This window comes from Pimephales promelas, chromosome 12 (assembly GCF_988280905.1).
Source record: "Pimephales promelas chromosome 12, fPimPro1.hap1.1, whole genome shotgun sequence".
Classification (NCBI taxonomy): domain Eukaryota; kingdom Metazoa; phylum Chordata; class Actinopteri; order Cypriniformes; family Leuciscidae; genus Pimephales; species Pimephales promelas.
This window is the reverse complement of record NC_142780.1, coordinates 36579943-36601127: the sequence shown is the minus strand read 5'-3', so window position 1 is coordinate 36601127 and position 21185 is coordinate 36579943. Positions and strand designations below refer to the sequence as shown.

The 21185-nt window shown below is 49.3% G+C and overlaps 1 protein-coding gene across 2 annotated transcripts in view; it reads left to right on the top strand.

The window, feature by feature from the left end:
* The window catches only part of dennd4b (DENN domain containing 4B), a 33842-nt gene extending 12830 nt beyond the window's left edge, over positions 1–21012 (top strand). For both annotated transcript variants that reach the window (XM_039688798.2, XM_039688799.2), the window contains exons 7-28: positions 561–627; positions 1410–1468; positions 1564–1708; positions 1956–2131; positions 3262–3362; positions 3687–3902; positions 4286–4431; positions 4716–4849; positions 12796–12910; positions 13008–13214; positions 13307–13435; positions 14029–14173; positions 14454–14585; positions 14664–14841; positions 15237–15555; positions 15703–15807; positions 15898–16073; positions 16463–16826; positions 16920–17019; positions 17100–17265; positions 18603–18661; positions 18752–21012. In XM_039688798.2, coding sequence (XP_039544732.2) covers positions 561–627; positions 1410–1468; positions 1564–1708; positions 1956–2131; positions 3262–3362; positions 3687–3902; positions 4286–4431; positions 4716–4849; positions 12796–12910; positions 13008–13214; positions 13307–13435; positions 14029–14173; positions 14454–14585; positions 14664–14841; positions 15237–15555; positions 15703–15807; positions 15898–16073; positions 16463–16826; positions 16920–17019; positions 17100–17265; positions 18603–18661; positions 18752–18897 — 3385 coding nt within the window. In that variant the 3' untranslated portion in view covers positions 18898–21012. The remainder of the gene's footprint in view (positions 1–560; positions 628–1409; positions 1469–1563; positions 1709–1955; positions 2132–3261; positions 3363–3686; positions 3903–4285; positions 4432–4715; positions 4850–12795; positions 12911–13007; positions 13215–13306; positions 13436–14028; positions 14174–14453; positions 14586–14663; positions 14842–15236; positions 15556–15702; positions 15808–15897; positions 16074–16462; positions 16827–16919; positions 17020–17099; positions 17266–18602; positions 18662–18751) is intronic.
* The last annotated feature ends 173 nt before the right edge of the window (positions 21013–21185 follow it).

Here is a 21185-nt window from a genome sequence, read left to right as displayed (position 1 = left end):
AAAATAAAGAAAAATATAAATATATATATTTTTTCTATTATGTTCAATGGGGGGAGATTTTGTCATAATTATTGCATTAATACTAATTCAAATTTTTTTTTTTTGAAATTATCTCAAAGCACCAAAAAAGAAAAGAAAAAATATTATAAAAAACAAGTAAATCATGATTTTTAAAAAAAAATATATAAATCCCGCCCTTTGGGTCCATTTGGACCCGAACACCCCGAGTGTGACTCTGAAACGAACAACCCCAGAAGGTTATAAAAGGTCATTTTATCTGCATCTCGCTTTTGGTCAAATGTGCATTTTCAAAAAATAAATATGTAGCATTATAGCTGTAAAATGATTAATCACAATTAATCAACATAACTATACAGTACACACACACACACATATTATGTAAACACACTTTTATTTTGTATTAATCGTTGTATTGTAATATTTGAAAGGTTATGCTGTTCATATTGTTTGATGTTATTCACGGTAATTTGGGATTCCAGAAGTTTTCTGTCGTGTTATTTGAGAATGTTGATCTTGTGTGTGTGTGTGTGTGTCTCTAGGCACATTTCCAGCTTCATGCACAACGTCCCGTTCCCGTCGGCCCAGCGTCCCCGTATCCTGGTGCAGGTGAGGGGTCGAGTCGGGTGCGAGTGTGTGTCTCGTGTGTTTCAGCTGACGAGTGTTATTAAACCCTGACGCTTCCCTCGCAGGCACCGGCGCGCTACCGACCGGCACGCTGGGGCACGTGGGTAACAGGGGGTGATGAAGCTCAATCATCATCCTCCTCAGTGACTGTACCGTAGACATCCGCAGCTGATCGCTCAGGCCCAATCAGTAGAGCTGTGATTGAGATCAGACTGATTGAGGGATTGATTGGTTGATTACGGGCAGGGGTGTGACGAGATCTCGCCAGACTAAAATGTCACACTCACACACACACTCACACACACACACACACACACACACACACACACACACACACACTCGAAATATCAAACCAACCAACTCACTTTTCCTCTTGGTTGGTTTCGCTCTTCCACAAGACGATCTTTCAAAGCGTAGCAAAATGTTTTCACGCAAAGTCACATGCAAGTACAGCTGTCCTCTTATTGGTCAGCGTTTCCTCTGCGTCATCCATCAAGATGATTGACAAGTTATAACCAAACGCTATATGAATTGTTGTCGTCATTTCCAGTCATGAATGTTGTCATTGTGGATTTCTATGAATTATTGTGCAAAAGTCTTGTGTCGTTCTCGTGAGATAAGTGTCTCGTCACACCCCTAATTAATGGTTAATCGGGTGCTGGGTGCGAAATCAAAGCATGAGGTGGAAGCGGAAATCAGTGTGAAATGAACTCAGAAGTGTGTGTGTGTGTGTGTGTGTGTAAATGTGTGCCGTGTGTCCTCAGCTGTCTCCGTATGATAACCTCCTGCTCTGTCAGCCGGTTTCATCTCCGCTGCCGCTCAGGTCAGTCACACACACACACTCTCCCTGCATGAGTCTGATTGGCTGTTGCGTCTCGGCTCTGTGCTCTGATTGGCTGCTGTGTTTCCCGCTCTCAGTGGGGCCAGTTTCGTGAAGCTGCTGCAGAATCTGGGCCCTGAGAACGCCTGTACCCTTCTGCTGGCCGTCCTGACCGAACACAAGCTGCTCCTGCACTCGCTGAGACCCGATGTCCTGACCTCCGTCAGCGAGGCGCTGGTGTCGGTGAGTGTGTGTGTGTGTGACGTCCGTCAGCGAGGCGCTGGTGTCGGTGAGTGTGTGTGTGTGTGTGTGAGACGTCCGTCAGCGAGGCGCTGGTGTCGGTGAGTGTGTGTGTGTGTGTGTGTGAGAGTCAATTGCGAGAAAAAACGTCTGGATTGTAAGATTAAAATTCGCAATTGCCTTTACTATTGTGTGTCCGAATAGATTTATCTTGAGTGTGTGTGTGTGTGTGTGTGTGTGTGTGTGTCAGGTGTCGTTCCCCCTGCGCTGGTTCTGCCCGTATATCCCGCTGTGCCCGCTGAGGATGGCGGATGTGCTCTGTGCCCCCATGCCCTTCATCGTGGGCGTCCACTCCAGCTACTTCGACCTCTACGACCCCCCGTCTGACGTGGTGTGTGTGGACCTCGACACCAACACCATCTTCCAGTGAGTCTCCGTACACACACGGATCATGCGGAGCTGCAGCGTTATGATGCCTTCATACAGAATCAAGACATAGAATTAATATAGAATTAATATAGAATTACATCAATGCATTCATTTAGAGTCAAGACAGAATTAATATAGTGCATTCATATAGAATCAAGATATACAATCAATATAGAATTAATATAATGCATTTATATAGAATGAAGACACAATCAATATAGAATTAATTTAATGCATTAATATAGAATGAAGACACAATCAATAGAATTAATTTAATGCATTAATATAGAATGAAGACACAATTGATATAGAATTAATTTAATGCATTAATATAGAATTAAGACATACAATCAATATAGAATTAATATAATGCATTAAAATAGAATTAAGACAGAATTAATATAGAATTAATTTAATGCATTAATATAGAATTAAGAAATACAATCAATATAGAATTAATATAATGCATTTATTTAGAATGAATACACAATCAATATAGAATTAATTTAATGCATTAATATAGAATGAAGACACAATTGATATAGAATTAATTTAATGCATTAATATAGAATTAAGACATACAATCAATATAGAATTAATATAATGCATTAATATAGAATGAAGACTCAATATAGAATTAATTTAATGCATTAATATAGAATTAAGAAATACAATCAAGTTAGAATTAATATAATGCATTAATTTAGGATCAAGTTGAGATGGACTAATATACACCACTGTTCAAACATGTCATCAAAGATGCATTAAACTGATCAGAAATGACAGTCAACACAGTTATTTTGTTACAAAAGATTATATTTCATGTTCTTTTGAATTTTCTATTCATCAAAGAATCCTGAGAAAGAAAACGCACAACTGTGTTCAACACTGATAATAATCATAAGTGTTTCTTGATCATCAGATCCTCATATTAGAGTGATTTCTGAAGGGTCATGTGACTCTGAAAATCACAGGAGTAAATTACACTTTACTGTATATTCACATAGAAAACAGATGATTTACATCATAATAATATTCCAGTGTTTGACAGTATTCCTGATCTTATAAACGCCGCCGAAGAGACGAGTTAGTGTCTGTAAGAGTGATGTGCTGAACTGTTCCTCCAGGTCTGAGGATAAGAAGCCTCTGTCCTGGCGCTCTTTGCCCAGGAAACATGGGAAAATCCTCCTGAACTCTCTGACCAACCTGAACAAAACTCTGGAGAAGAGTGAGTGAGCGCCTGACACCCGCAGATGATGTCATTTCCTGTAACAATACATCGTGTCACAATATATCGCGATACAAAAATGCAACATGGATAGTGACAATCTGTATATTGTGTATAGTTCACCCACAACATTAAACTACTATATCGTGTTGAATATAGTGTTTAATAATGCAGTGAGTCCTGATAACGCCACTTGTCTGATCTTATCAATAAAAAGTGGTCTACATTATTTTAAAAATATCTAGTCAGTGCAAGAATACTCATCTAAAATACTTCAGTGTTTTCAGCTTCAGAATCATGAATGTGTGTGTGTGTGTCCCTCAGTCTACACGCCGGGGCAGGAGGAGGCCACGCTGGAGTTCCTGCTCACGGATTACGATCTGATCTACGGGCGTCAGAAGCAGCTGGAGCTGGAGATCCAGGAGGCGTTCCTGCGCTTCATGAGCTCCTTACTGAGAGGCTACCGCTCCTTCCTGCTGCCCATCACACAGGCGCCGTCAGACCGCACCACAGACTGCAGCTCCCTCTTCAACCTGCAGGGTGCGCTATACCCTCTCATGAACATCACTCACGGTCTGAGGGACACTTCACCCCAAGATGAACTTTAGATGCTTTTAACAGTACCTGATATTATCATTGTCATCGTTCATTCTGATGAATATAAAAAGCAATTTCGGTAACACTTTACTTAAAGCATTTATATAAAAGGCATTATAAAAGTATTCGAATGCTTTAATCATGCCTTGTAATGCACCTCACCTTTGGAAAGTAAAACACGGCAAGCAACCAGTTTCAGGCAGAAAGAATCTGTAAAAATAATGCATTTTAGCTTTATGTCGATTTTTAATGCATCATACATACAGGCTTTGAATAAAGATAAACATGACGCTAGCACTGCTGACGAGATGATGGTGTTCGCGCAGGTTTCCTGAAGTCTCGCGATCGCACGCAGCAGAAGTTCTACGCTCAGCTCACGAGGACGCAGATGTTCACGCAGTTCATCGAGGAGTGTTCGTTCGTCAGCGACCGCCACGTCAGCCTGGAGTTCTTCGACGAGTGTGTGCAGAAGGTCAGACGCTCACCTGCGCATGTGACCCCGGCGGCCAATCAGATCCGGGCTTGCGTTTATTTTAATATCCAGCAATATTATTGATCTCCTGCACTGACAGCATCATACGAGAACTGAACTGAGCTGGACGATGACATCACGCTCTTCTCCAGAGCGGCTGTATATATATAAATGAACTAAATTAATAAATAAATTACTAAATTAATAATGGTCCTGTTATCTCTGTAAAGCTGCTCTGACACGCTGAATAAAGCTGACTTGAGTCTCATCTCTGTGTTGATCAGGTTGATGTGGAGAAACCGGAGGACGTGCGTTTGATGGATCGGGACGAGTGTCTCAGCGGGGAACACACAGTCTTTATAATGCCTCCCGAGGAGCCGCAGGAGCCCGACGGATCCGAGTGTCCCGCTCGCTACAGGTGCGCTGATATCACATGACCCGCTCGCTACAGGTGCGCTGATATCACATGACCCGCTCGCTACAGGTGCGCTGATATCACATGACCCGCTCGCTACAGGTGCGCTGATATCACATGACCCGCTCGCTACAGGTGCGCTGATATCACATGACCCGCTCGCTACAGGTGCGCTGATATCACATGACCCGCTCGCTACAGGTGCGCTGATATCACATGACCCGCTCGCTACAGGTGCGCTGATATCACATGACCCGCTCGCTACAGGTGCGCTGATATCACATGACCCGCTCGCTACAGGTGCGCTGATATCACATGACCCGCTCGCTACAGGTGCGCTGATATCACATGACCCGCTCGCTACAGGTGCGCTGATATCACATGACCCGCTCGCTACAGGTGCGCTGATATCACATGTCCCGCTCGCTACAGGTGCGCTGATATCACATGACCCGCTCGCTACAGGTGCGCTGATATCACATGACCCGCTCGCTACAGGTGCGCTGATATCACATGACCCGCTCGCTACAGGTGCGCTGATATCACATGACCCGCTCGCTACAGGTGCGCTGATATCACATGACCCGCTCGCTACAGGTGCGCTGATATCACATGTCCCGCTCGCTACAGGTGCGCTGATATCACATGACCCGCTCGCTACAGGTGCGCTGATATCACATGACCCGCTCGCTACAGGTGCGCTGATATCACATGACCCGCTCGCTACAGGTGCGCTGATATCACATGTCCCGCTCGCTACAGGTGCGCTGATATCACATGACCCGCTCGCTACAGGTGCGCTGATATCACATGACCCGCTCGCTACAGGTGCGCTGATATCACATGACCCGCTCGCTACAGGTGCGCTGATATCACATGTCCCGCTCGCTACAGGTGCGCTGATATCACATGACCCGCTCGCTACAGGTGCGCTGATATCACATGACCCGCTCGCTACAGGTGCGCTGATATCACATGACCCGCTCGCTACAGGTGCGCTGATATCACATGACCCGCTCGCTACAGGTGCGCTGATATCACATGACCCGCTCGCTACAGGTGCGCTGATATCACATGTCCCGCTCGCTACAGGTGCGCTGATATCACATGACCCGCTCGCTACAGGTGCGCTGATATCACATGACCCGCTCGCTACAGGTGCGCTGATATCACATGACCCGCTCGCTACAGGTGCGCTGATATCACATGACCCGCTCGCTACAGGTGCGCTGATATCACATGACCCGCTCGCTACAGGTGCGCTGATATCACATGTCCCGCTCGCTACAGGTGCGCTGATATCACATGACCCGCTCGCTACAGGTGCGCTGATATCACATGACCCGCTCGCTACAGGTGCGCTGATATCACATGACCCGCTCGCTACAGGTGCGCTGATATCACATGACCCGCTCGCTACAGGTGCGCTGATATCACATGACCCGCTCGCTACAGGTGCGCTGATATCACATGACCCGCTCGCTACAGGTGCGCTGATATCACATGACCCGCTCGCTACAGGTGCGCTGATATCACATGACCCGCTCGCTACAGGTGCGCTGATATCACATGACCCGCTCGCTACAGGTGCGCTGATATCACATGACCCGCTCGCTACAGGTGCGCTGATATCACATGACCCGCTCGCTACAGGTGCGCTGATATCACATGACCCGCTCGCTACAGGTGCGCTGATATCACATGACCCGCTCGCTACAGGTGCGCTGATATCACATGACCCGCTCGCTACAGGTGCGCTGATATCACATGACCCGCTCGCTACAGGTGCGCTGATATCACATGTCCCGCTCGCTACAGGTGCGCTGATATCACATGACCCGCTCGCTACAGGTGCGCTGATATCACATGACCCGCTCGCTACAGGTGCGCTGATATCACATGACCCGCTCGCTACAGGTGCGCTGATATCACATGACCCGCTCGCTACAGGTGCGCTGATATCACATGACCCGCTCGCTACAGGTGCGCTGATATCACATGTCCCGCTCGCTACAGGTGCGCTGATATCACATGACCCGCTCGCTACAGGTGCGCTGATATCACATGACCCGCTCGCTACAGGTGCGCTGATATCACATGACCCGCTCGCTACAGGTGCGCTGATATCACATGTCCCGCTCGCTACAGGTGCGCTGATATCACATGACCCGCTCGCTACAGGTGCGCTGATATCACATGACCCGCTCGCTACAGGTGCGCTGATATCACATGACCCGCTCGCTACAGGTGCGCTGATATCACATGACCCGCTCGCTACAGGTGCGCTGATATCACATGTCCCGCTCGCTACAGGTGCGCTGATATCACATGACCCGCTCGCTACAGGTGCGCTGATATCACATGACCCGCTCGCTACAGGTGCGCTGATATCACATGACCCGCTCGCTACAGGTGCGCTGATATCACATGACCCGCTCGCTACAGGTGCGCTGATATCACATGACCCGCTCGCTACAGGTGCGCTGATATCACATGTCCCGCTCGCTACAGGTGCGCTGATATCACATGACCCGCTCGCTACAGGTGCGCTGATATCACATGACCCGCTCGCTACAGGTGCGCTGATATCACATGACCCGCTCGCTACAGGTGCGCTGATATCACATGACCCGCTCGCTACAGGTGCGCTGATATCACATGACCCGCTCGCTACAGGTGCGCTGATATCACATGTCCCGCTCGCTACAGGTGCGCTGATATCACATGACCCGCTCGCTACAGGTGCGCTGATATCACATGACCCGCTCGCTACAGGTGCGCTGATATCACATGACCCGCTCGCTACAGGTGCGCTGATATCACATGTCCCGCTCGCTACAGGTGCGCTGATATCACATGACCCGCTCGCTACAGGTGCGCTGATATCACATGACCCGCTCGCTACAGGTGCGCTGATATCACATGACCCGCTCGCTACAGGTGCGCTGATATCACATGACCCGCTCGCTACAGGTGCGCTGATATCACATGTCCCGCTCGCTACAGGTGCGCTGATATCACATGACCCGCTCGCTACAGGTGCGCTGATATCACATGACCCGCTCGCTACAGGTGCGCTGATATCACATGACCCGCTCGCTACAGGTGCGCTGATATCACATGACCCGCTCGCTACAGGTGCGCTGATATCACATGACCCGCTCGCTACAGGTGCGCTGATATCACATGACCCGCTCGCTACAGGTGCGCTGATATCACATGACCCGCTCGCTACAGGTGCGCTGATATCACATGACCCGCTCGCTACAGGTGCGCTGATATCACATGACCCGCTCGCTACAGGTGCGCTGATATCACATGACCCGCTCGCTACAGGTGCGCTGATATCACATGACCCGCTCGCTACAGGTGCGCCGATATCACATGACCCGCTCGCTACAGGTGCGCCGATATCACATGACCCGCTCGCTACAGGTGCGCTGATATCACATGACCCGCTCGCTACAGGTGCGCCGATATCACATGACCCGCTCGCTACAGGTGCGCCGATATCACATGACCCGCTCGCTACAGGTGCGCTGATATCACATGACCCGCTCGCTACAGGTGCGCTGATATCACATGACCCGCTCGCTACAGGTGCGCTGATATCACATGACCCGCTCGCTACAGGTGCGCTGATATCACATGACCCGCTCGCTACAGGTGCGCTGATATCACATGACCCGCTCGCTACAGGTGCGCCGATATCACATGACCCGCTCGCTACAGGTGCGCCGATATCACATGACCCGCTCGCTACAGGTGCGCTGATATCACATGACCCGCTCGCTACAGGTGCGCTGATATCACATGACCCGCTCGCTACAGGTGCGCCGATATCACATGACCCGCTCGCTACAGGTGCGCCGATATCACATGACCCGCTCGCTACAGGTGCGCTGATATCACATGACCCGCTCGCTACAGGTGCGCTGATATCACATGACCCGCTCGCTACAGGTGCGCTGATATCACATGACCCGCTCGCTACAGGTGCGCTGATATCACATGACCCGCTCGCTACAGGTGCGCTGATATCACATGACCCGCTCGCTACAGGTGCGCTGATATCACATGACCCGCTCGCTACAGGTGCGCTGATATCACATGACCCGCTCGCTACAGGTGCGCTGATATCACATGTCCCGCTCGCTACAGGTGCGCTGATATCACATGACCCGCTCGCTACAGGTGCGCTGATATCACATGACCCGCTCGCTACAGGTGCGCTGATATCACATGACCCGCTCGCTACAGGTGCGCTGATATCACATGACCCGCTCGCTACAGGTGCGCTGATATCACATGACCCGCTCGCTACAGGTGCGCTGATATCACATGACCCGCTCGCTACAGGTGCGCTGATATCACATGTCCCGCTCGCTACAGGTGCGCTGATATCACATGACCCGCTCGCTACAGGTGCGCTGATATCACATGACCCGCTCGCTACAGGTGCGCTGATATCACATGACCCGCTCGCTACAGGTGCGCTGATATCACATGACCCGCTCGCTACAGGTGCGCTGATATCACATGTCCCGCTCGCTACAGGTGCGCTGATATCACATGACCCGCTCGCTACAGGTGCGCTGATATCACATGTCCCGCTCGCTACAGGTGCGCCGATATCACATGACCCGCTCGCTACAGGTGCGCCGATATCACATGACCCGCTCGCTACAGGTTCGCCGATATCACATGACCCGCTCGCTACAGGTGCGCCGATATCACATGACCCGCTCGCTACAGGTGCGCCGATATCACATGACCCGCTCGCTACAGGTGCGCCGATATCACATGACCCGCTCGCTACAGGTGCGCTGATATCACATGTCCCGCTCGCTACAGGTGCGCCGATATCACATGACCCGCTCGCTACAGGTGCACCGATATCACATGACCCGCTCGCTACAGGTGCGCCGATATCACATGTCCCGCTCGCTACAGGTGCGCCGATATCACATGACCCGCTCGCTACAGGTGCGCCGATATCACATGACCCGCTCGCTACAGGTGCGCCGATATCACATGACCCGCTCGCTACAGGTGCGCCGATATCACATGACCCGCTCGCTACAGGTGCGCCGATATCACATGACCCGCTCGCTACAGGTGCGCCGATATCACATGACCCGCTCGCTACAGGTGCGCCGATATCACATGACCCGCTCGCTACAGGTGCGCCGATATCACATGACCCGCTCGCTACAGGTGCGCCGATATCACATGACCCGCCGCTCGCTACAGGTGCGCCGATATCACATGACCCGCTCGCTACAGGTGCGCCGATATCACATGACCCGCTCGCTACAGGTGCGCCGATATCACATGTCCCGCTCGCTACAGGTGCGCCGATATCACATGACCCGCTCGCTACAGGTGCGCCGATATCACATGACCCGCTCGCTACAGGTGCGCCGATATCACATGACCCGCTCGCTACAGGTGCGCCGATATCACATGACCCGCTCGCTACAGGTGCGCCGATATCACATGACCCGCTCGCTACAGGTGCGCTGATATCACATGACCCGCTCGCTACAGGTGCGCTGATATCACATGACCCGCTCGCTACAGGTGCGCTGATATCACATGTCCCGCTCGCTACAGGTGCGCTGATATCACATGACCCGCTCGCTACAGGTGCGCTGATATCACATGACCCGCTCGCTACAGGTGCGCTGATATCACATGACCCGCTCGCTACAGGTGCGCTGATATCACATGACCCGCTCGCTACAGGTGCGCTGATATCACATGACCCGCTCGCTACAGGTGCGCTGATATCACATGACCCGCTCGCTACAGGTGCGCTGATATCACATGACCCGCTCGCTACAGGTGCGCTGATATCACATGACCCGCTCGCTACAGGTGCGCTGATATCACATGACCCGCTCGCTACAGGTGCGCTGATATCACATGACCCGCTCGCTACAGGTGCGCTGATATCACATGACCCGCTCGCTACAGGTGCGCTGATATCACATGACCCGCTCGCTACAGGTGCGCTGATATCACATGACCCGCTCGCTACAGGTGCGCTGATATCACATGACCCGCTCGCTACAGGTGCGCTGATATCACATGTCCCGCTCGCTACAGGTGCGCTGATATCACATGACCCGCTCGCTACAGGTGCGCTGATATCACATGACCCGCTCGCTACAGGTGCGCTGATATCACATGACCCGCTCGCTACAGGTGCGCTGATATCACATGACCCGCTCGCTACAGGTGCGCTGATATCACATGACCCGCTCGCTACAGGTGCGCTGATATCACATGACCCGCTCGCTACAGGTGCGCTGATATCACATGACCCGCTCGCTACAGGTGCGCTGATATCACATGACCCGCTCGCTACAGGTGCGCTGATATCACATGTCCCGCTCGCTACAGGTGCGCTGATATCACATGACCCGCTCGCTACAGGTGCGCTGATATCACATGACCCGCTCGCTACAGGTGCGCTGATATCACATGACCCGCTCGCTACAGGTGCGCTGATATCACATGTCCCGCTCGCTACAGGTGCGCTGATATCACATGACCCGCTCGCTACAGGTGCGCCGATATCACATGTCCCGCTCGCTACAGGTGCGCCGATATCACATGACCCGCTCGCTACAGGTGCGCCGATATCACATGACCCGCTCGCTACAGGTGCGCCGATATCACATGACCCGCTCGCTACAGGTGCGCCGATATCACATGTCCCGCTCGCTACAGGTGCGCCGATATCACATGACCCGCTCGCTACAGGTGCGCCGATATCACATGACCCGCTCGCTACAGGTGCGCCGATATCACATGTCCCGCTCGCTACAGGTGCGCCGATATCACATGACCCGCTCGCTACAGGTGCGCCGATATCACATGACCCGCTCGCTACAGGTGCGCCGATATCACATGACCCGCTCGCTACAGGTGCGCCGATATCACATGACCCGCTCGCTACAGGTGCGCCGATATCACATGACCCGCTCGCTACAGGTGCGCCGATATCACATGACCCGCTCGCTACAGGTGCGCCGATATCACATGACCCGCTCGCTACAGGTGCGCCGATATCACATGACCCGCTCGCTACAGGTGCGCCGATATCACATGACCCGCCGCTCGCTACAGGTGCGCCGATATCACATGACCCGCCGCTCGCTACAGGTGCGCCGATATCACATGACCCGCTCGCTACAGGTGCGCTGATATCACATGACCCGCTCGCTACAGGTGCGCCGATATCACATGTCCCGCTCGCTACAGGTGCGCCGATATCACATGACCCGCTCGCTACAGGTGCGCCGATATCACATGACCCGCTCGCTACAGGTGCGCCGATATCACATGACCCGCTCGCTACAGGTGCGCCGATATCACATGACCCGCTCGCTACAGGTGCGCTGATATCACATGACCCGCTCGCTACAGGTGCTACAGTAATTACTCTATATTCACTTAGAAAACAGCTGATTTACATTGGAAAAATACTTCACTGTTTTACTGTATTTTTGATACAGTTAATAATAATTTAAATCTAAGAACATTTGATGATTATTTCAATCCTAAAATAAGTTAAATAAAAAAAAGATCATAAAATAATTTAATAATAAATCATAAAAATGTGATAAAAAATAATGTTAAAAAAAACATCAAATAATGTAATCACAGAAATATAAAGTTAAATTAAAATAAATAATAAAAAAATGCTAAATGTAGTAAATCTGTTCAAAAACAATTTCTCAAGTTTTGAGTTGATGAAAAGCTGATCTTACATCTTTTTGAAAGGAAAGAAAATCAAATAATTTATTAAATCAGAAATAACAGTTAATAAATAATGAAAAATATAAGAAACATTTATTCATAATATACGAAGTCATAAATGAAATCCAATGACATGGCTATGACACGTAAATATTTGCCGAATGTTTGTTGATGTACAGCTACGACACGTTCCCGATCCTCCAGCCGGACCTGTTCGACCGGCCCCTGGATCATCTCCGGACCCCTGCTAAAGGAAGTGCCCCGGATAGCCCCGCCCCCCGCCGAACCAAACAGGTGAGGATGAGGTCACGGGGTCAGAGGTCACGGGGTCAGGGTGAGGTGGCTGACGCTCTCTGCTTGTGTTTGTGTGTGTGTGTGTGTGTGTGTGCAGGAGATCAAGCTGGCGCAGAAGAAGGCCCAGAAGTACTCCACGGTTCCGGACATGTGGTCCAAGTGCCTGCTGGGCCACTGCTACGGGCTCTGGTTCATCTGCCTGCCCACCTTCGTGAAGGCGGAGAGCGCTAAGGTGCGCGCGCTACACGCGGCCTACGAGGTGCTCAAGCACATGGAGACCAGGAAGGTGGTGCTGCCAGACGAGGTCAGATCCGCTAACGCGTTATTGAAGTGTGTGTGTGTGTGTGTTCTCTCTGACCTGGACTGCAGTGTGTGTGTGTGTGTGTGTGCTCTCAGGTGTGTTACCGGATCCTGATGCAGTTGTGTGGTCAGTACGGGCAGCCGGTTCTAGCGGTGCGGGTTCTGCTGGAGATGAAGAAGGCTGGAGTCACACCCAACACCATCACTTACGGATACTACAATAAGGTCATCATATTTAACATTATTCAGCTAATACTGGGGTTTGATGGAACACTAATGTTTGATTAAAGCATAAAATATTAAAAATTATAATAACATATTTTTTTCATATTTAATTAAATCATAAAAATTTTAAATTAAAATAAATAATATTTTTTATATTTAATTAAATCATAAAAATGTCAAATTAAAATATATATATATTTATATTTAATTAAATCATAAAAATGTAAAAATTAAAATATATATATATATATATATATATATATTTTATATTTAATTAAATCATACAAATTTTAAATTAAAATAAATAATATTTTTTTATATTTAATTAAATCATAAAAATGTCAAATTAAAATATATATATATTTTATATTTAATTAAATCATACAAATTTTAAATTAAAATAAATATTTTTTTTATATTTAATTAAATCATAAAAATGTCAAATTAAAATATATATATATATATATTTTTATATTTAATTAATTCATAAAAATGTCAAATTAAGAATAAGTTTGCGAATCCCTGATATAATGCCTCTGTGTCCTCTAATGCATTCCTGATATAATGTGTGTGTGTTATTCTGCCGTCTGTAGGCGGTGCTAGAGAGCAAGTGGCCATCCACCAATCAGGGAGGGCGTCTTCGCTGGGCGAAGCTTCGTAACGTGGTATTGGCTGTGGCTCAGTTCAGGCAGCCAATCAAACAGCAGCATCGGAGCGCGTCTCTCGGTTCCCGCGCAGGTCTGAGCCCCTCCCCCTCCACATGATTGACAGCTGCTCGTGAGAGAGCATTTAGGCCACGCCCACCAGGGGGGAAACAATCCAACCGTCTCCAACGACTGTATTTTTATGAAAACGTATTTCTGCGTGTTAGTGTTTTAGACGTTGATTTGTTTTTGGTTACGAGGCGGCGGCTTCACACAACACAGAGTCAGTGCAGACGGTGGGATTGCCCCCCCTCCCCCGGTGTGGGCGTGGCTTCAGGTCATGACGCGTGTCGCTCTGTCTCTATCACTTTTAGAAGTGCTGTCCAAGCCCCGCCCCTACTCGGCTCTGATTCGCCAGTCCAGCTGGAGCGGGTTGAGTGACAGCTCCAGCCACGAGTCGCTGACGAAGAGCAACAGTCTGAGCAGCGTCCAGGCGTCAGGAGCCAGTGAGTGATGACGATCAGCAGCGTGACCTCTGACCCGTGTCTCTGGCGGCTAGTTTCACTGTTGTTTGTGTTTATCAGAGCTGAAGCTGTTGAAGAAAGCAGAAGCGGATCCCGCGGCGGCGTCCCGTAAGCCTCCCTCCGGCCCGGCTCCGGCGCTGGTGCGGCGCAGTGACGTGTGCCTGTCCACCTTCCACAGAGACTGTGCGGAGAACACGGATGAAGACTTCAGGTGTGAGCCGGCCGAGAGGGACAGCAGGTACACACACACACACACACACGCACACACACACACACACACACACACACACACACATCAGTGTATCTCCACAACAACTACACACGTCTCCGCTAAAAGTGAAGCTCTCCCTGAGTCTCTCCGGAAGGCGGAGCTAAAGCTGCTGTTACTCCTGATCCTGAAAGGTTCCGCCCTTTTCTGAACGGAGGCGGAGCTACAGCTCATTTGCATTTAAAGGGACACACACACAAACGCCGTGTTTTTGCTCTCACAAAAAAAGGGGAAAATTTAACGAGCTGTAATGAATGATCTGATATTTCACACATTCTAGAGACGCCATAGATTTCTATCACATCTGGAGAATAGCGGCGTACTGTGTGTGAGCTGTAAATGTTGGCGTGTGTGTGTGTTTGCAGGTCAGCAGAAGTGAGGGAGACTCTGAACCGGAAGCCGGTGGACGAGAACTATAACCACGTGTCGTGTTCTCCCCAGCGCGGGCTAGCGGTGCGACTACAGCAGCTTCTGACGCCCTCCAGGAGCCGCTCGGTGCGGCGGGCCGCGAGTGTGGACGAGCGGCGGCCGCGAGGAGACGGGAGCTCACACACACACACCGCGAGTGTGGACGAGCGACGGCCCGCGGGAAGCGGAGGCTCAAACCGCAAACACTCACGCAAGATCCAGATCCCAGAGAGCCTGTTAAAGGCCAAAGAGAAGCTGTATAACGCCACGTCTGAGGTGACCACACACACACACACACACACACACACACACTGTATAACGCCACGTCTGAGGTGACCACACACACACACACACACACACAGAAACTCTTACACACACTAATTTGCAAGTAACACATTCTACTGTGTGTGTGTGTGTGTGTAGAGCTCGCTGTCTGTCGGGAGTGACATCGACATGATTGACATCCAAACGCTGGCGGTTCCTCTCAGGAAGTCGTGGGATTCTGCACAGGAAGGGGCGGGGATTGAGGTGTGTGAAGCGACACTAACACAGGCTGATGACGTGATGGAATATGACCATAATGTGTGTGTGTGTGTGTGTGTGTGTGTGTGTGCGCAGGTGCTGATGTCGAGCTGCTCGCTGTGCCGCTGCTGTAACTCTCTGGTGTACGATGAGGAGATCATGGCCGGCTGGACGTCTGACGACTCCAATCTCAACACCTCGTGCCCGTTCTGCTCCGCGCCGTTCGTCCCGCTGCTGAACGCTCAGATCTGTGACCCGGGGCCCGTCTGCAGGTCTCTCACACACACACTTGCCACATCAGTAAATAATTAGACAAGAAATATTGATCTGAGTGGAAATATTTGACGCAAAGCTTCTCGGAGAGATCAGTCGCATCATCCCAGAGACACACACTGATGACAGCACTTCAACATATTCATAATCATGGACATCAGACATATTCACTTCAGATTAAACTGTTTTAAAATCATGTTTGTATCCCATAATTCAACAGTGAGCAAAACAATAGTCGCAAAATGGCCGCTGCTGCGAATCCGCGATGCTGGACGGCGTAATTAAATAACTATACAAACACGCTGATGACCTCAGTGACCCGGATGAGCCTGAGTTTCTGTTATGTGGGAATAACTTACGGCGTGTGTGTGTGTGTGTGTGTGTGTAGTGCGGAGCGCAGTCACCTGAGCGCGGAGGACGAGCTGCAGAACCTCATGAGGCCCCCCGCTGGCCAGAGCGACACACACCTGTGCAACGGCCTCCGAGACACAGACTCCGCCTCCGAGACCAGCAGCCAATCAGAGGGCAGCAGCAGCCAGGGGGGCGGGGCCCCGCAGGTGACGGTGGCGTACCTGAGCCCGCTCGTCCTGCGCAAGGAGATGGAGAGTCTGCTGGAGAACGAGGGCGAGGCTGTTCTCTCTCAGGTCCAGTTCCTGGACAGCCACTCCATCCTCTTCTGGAACCTGGTGTGGTACTTCATGAGGCTCGGCCTTCCCAGCAACCTGACCCAGCTGATCACGCGACACACACAGGTCTCTCACACACACTTTCATTCTGTCTGTGTATCGAAAGATATCTAATGCCTTAAATGTGATGTTAAAGTGATGTGTGTGTGTGTGTCTCAGGGGTCAGAGGGCGTGTCGGTGCGGGTCAGGCTGATGTGGGACACTTTGACCCCTGACATGGAGCAATGGCCGCCGCTCTACATGCTCTGGAGGATCCACAGTAAGAGCTTTAGTCTGTTTATCATCTGAGGAGTGTGTGTGTGTGTGTGGGTCACGTGATCTCCCCCTCCTCTCCTCTAGGTGGCGCCCCGATGCGCAGCTACAACTGGCGGCATCACAACCATCCCTTCAGCCTCAACTTCCTGGAGGAAGTCCTTCGGTGGGTCGGCATGAACGAGGTGCACAAGGCCATCACACTCTTCCTGGAGACGGTTGCTAAGCAACCCGGCCCGCCCCGGTTACAGAGGTGAGATGAGGAGACGGTCACGCCCTGTGTCCACCAAAGCGGCTGTCGTCGTCTTATTATTAATGAGAGTGCCTCGATTTTTTTTTCAAACAATTTTTCAGTACGTTTAATTCAGTGCTCATCATTAGGGCTGTCAATCTTCCTCTATAATACTATTCGAATTCCATTCCTTATTTTATGTAATATTCGAATATTAAATGCTCAAATTTATCCTATTATTAATATTTACGACATTACACATTCTTATGGATCGTCAATGCCACTATAGCCTGTGGTTGTTGTTACACGTTCGGCCCACTAGAGGGACATCTAACAGAACTACAATAAACATTTAGGGCTGTTTACACCTGGCCGCTTCAGATCGGATCGCTCTGATTTATCAAAACCATTCCATTACACCTGCTCACATAAATGTGTTTTTGCAAAACCGATATAAATCCGATCTTCAATTCCCGCGCAATATACGGATGTAATGAAGTGCACGTCACCGAAAGCAACAGATATGAGCTGCATTTTATTGATCATCGGCTAATTTCAATATCAGCAAAGACGGCAATAAGAGAGATCGGCAGCAGAACTGGTAAGATCAGTTCATTCCTTTACTTTTAATGAAGATGGTCGTGTTAAGCGTCTGCGACTTACTTTCACTTTGATTTGCGCTAGATTGCGGCGCGTTGGCTTGATGAATAGGGGCTCAGATCTGAGGTGATGTGATCGTCATATCTCGTCGGAAGTTCCCGCATATTGATAGCGTCTCCCTGATGGCCGCAAATTAGTTAAAATCTCCCGAAATTCGCGCATAACATACACAGCGCGCGGCGCGTGCATGGCAGAGAGGGAGTGAACGAGAGCTTGTGAATGTGCCCCGCGAAAGCTAGTCGCGCGCTCTCCTATTGTCAATAAGAAAGCGATAAGGGGCCGTTTACACCTGGTCACTTCGGAAGTATATATTTATTTTTAAATATATATAAAAGCAATATTCGAATAGTAACTTTAGCATTTGAATTTTTTAAATATTCGAATTATATTTGAATTTCGGAATTCGTTCCAACAGCCCTACTTATCATTGCCGTCCAATCATAGTGAAGGAGGGGCGGGGCTAATACCACAGCAACCAACCGCCACATTCTGCTTGTACAACGTCAACAGATTTAAGATCCACATGATTTAAAACAAGAGCAAACACTATAATAATCGATCAACATTCATATCGAAACAACAGAAACAAACGTGAAGCGTTACCCGCTACACTGCTGGACACACGGCTGTAGGGTTAGAGACCTGAGAGAGGCTCCGTGCTGACGTGTGTGTGTGTGTGTGTGTGTGTGTGTGTGCAGGAGTCTGTACAGAGAGATGCTCTTCCTCACACTGGCTGCCATGGGCAAAGATCACGTCGGTGAGTCACAACATTAAACACACTAAACCACTGATCAAACTGACATCAGTTCTGCTCAATAACTGTGTGTGTGTGTGTGTGTGTGTGCAGCTGCGTTCGATAAGCGCTACAAGGCGGCGTACGTGCGCTTGAGTGGATCTGTGGGCCGAGAGGAGCTGCGGAAGAAGAGAGTTCAGCCGCCCAGTGCTAAAGCGGTGGACTGTAGACGCTGCTTCCTGCTGCCGCTGGAGTGCTGAAACACACACACACATGATCACACACTCACTCACACACACACACACACACGCAGACACACTCCACTCCGTCTCGTCATGTCTTGCTGTCTGCCTTCTCACACACACACACACACACACACACTCCAACTGCTTCACTGAAGATGCCCACGTTGCATTATGGGAATGTGCAACTCTTCCTTCAGAAACTGCTTCCGTATCCCATGATGCTGAGCAAACGGACTTCCCTCACACACACACACACACTTCTCGTTTCTGCCACTTGAACATAATTATGACTGTCGAAGTAATGAGGTGAAAGTTTGAGGTGAAGACGTCGGTGTCAGCTGTGAGGAAGGTCAGGGACGACTCCGGCTCGAGGAGAACGACACCAGCGCCGGGTCATCTTCAGTTCTGAATAACAGAGGGCATCATGGGAGTCTGTTTAGACCAGCTTTGAGTTTGTGTTCATGTCAGATGTTTCCCGACCATCTTCATCATCATCATCTGGACAGTTATGTAGTGAACTAGTCATGTGACCACAGTGTCATGTGATCATGCTTTTATCCAGTCGTTTCAAAGGGTTTCATGTGATGATGCGTTTCCTTCAAAAGACCCTCTTGATCAAGATTTTACCAGTGAGACGCTATTAAACACACACACACACACACACACACCCGAACTCTGGTCATCTGAGGGGAACTTGTGTCTGAAACCACGGCCCTCAAACGCCACAGAGGCTCCATCATCAAAGCCATCGTCGGACGAGAGCGAGTGAATGATGACGCGACAATGATGTCATTGAATCTAAACATCATGACTGAAGTTTTCTTCTTTCTGAAACACTGAGAATGTGAACATCAGTTCCTCATGAGCAACACGTGCAGTGATCTACAGTCACTAACGCATGATTATATAAGATTACAGCTGATCTTATGAAGAAACACTGTTAGTTATTTGATGCATTAACCAGCGTGAATATTAGGAAAACATTAACGTTTATTTCTAAATAGGAGTACATTATTACAATAAACAGAACATAGATCCATTCAGGCCTGTACATCACACAGTAAATTGATTGATAATTTACAGTTGACACATTGTTATTGTCGTGTAGGTCATTCTTTGGTGGTAGATGTGCTGGATTTGATGACAGTTGTGGAATAAATGTTGCACTAGCCTCATTTGGTAATGCACTAAGTAACTATGAGCTGTCAATCAGAAGTCTCCAGCGTTTAATAATCCGGCGTATACACATCTGCGCGGTTCGCTCGTGTTCACTGATGTTCACATGCGGAGATGATGATGGTGTTGATGTTCTCATCTCCTCCTGATAGACTGACGCTTGTGATCCGGGTTCCAGCGACTCGTGTGTGTGTGTGTGTGTGTGTGTGTGTGTTTGAGGAAACTGTAGGATTTACGCCACATCAGTTTTACCTTGGTCTGTGAGTAGCGTGACTCCGAGTGAGTGTGACCCCAAATGTGAACGTGAGTGTGTGTGACCCTGAGTGAGTATGACCCTAAATGAGCGTGACCCTGAGTGAGTATGACCCTGTGTATGTGACCCCAAGTGAGTTTGACCCTAATTTGTGTGACCCCGAGTGAGTGTGACCTCAAGTGTGACCCCGAGTGAGTATGACCCTAAATGAGTGTGAACCTGAGTGTGTATGACCCAGAGTGTGTGTGTGTGACCCCAAGTGAGTATGACCCTAAATGAGCATGACCCTGAGTGTGTGTGACCCAGAGTGCGTATGACCCTAAATGAGCGTGACCCTGAGTGTGTATGACCCCGAGTTTGTGTGACCCCAAGTGAGAGTGACCCTGAGTATGTGACCCCAAGTGAGTTTTACCCCTAATTTGTGTGACCCTGAGTGAGTGACCCCGAGTGTGACCCTGAGTGAGTGTGTGACCTGGCTGGAACTGTTTAATGGCGTTACAGGAAATGATGTCGTTTCTGCTCTCGTTCGTTCTCTGCAATAACCAGCGGATTCACAGGACGCTTCTTTATAACCTTTAACCCCAAAAGAGAGATTATAGAGCTATATTTAAGTTTTCATGTGTTTGCTGTGGTAATTTATATTGATGTGACCTTTGTTGTGAATGTTGTTTTGTTTTTTTAAGAAAAGAGTTTTAAAAACCTCCGTTCTCCGTGTGTTTTCTCCAGATCTGCCGTGAGATTGAGCACTTCTACCAGATCAAATATTTCTACCATATTAAAAGATCAATTAGAACCAGAATTTGGGTATTTTTAAAGGAACACTCCCAGTTTTTGGGACTTATTCTCCTCCGAGTTCTTCCAAACATTTATTAAT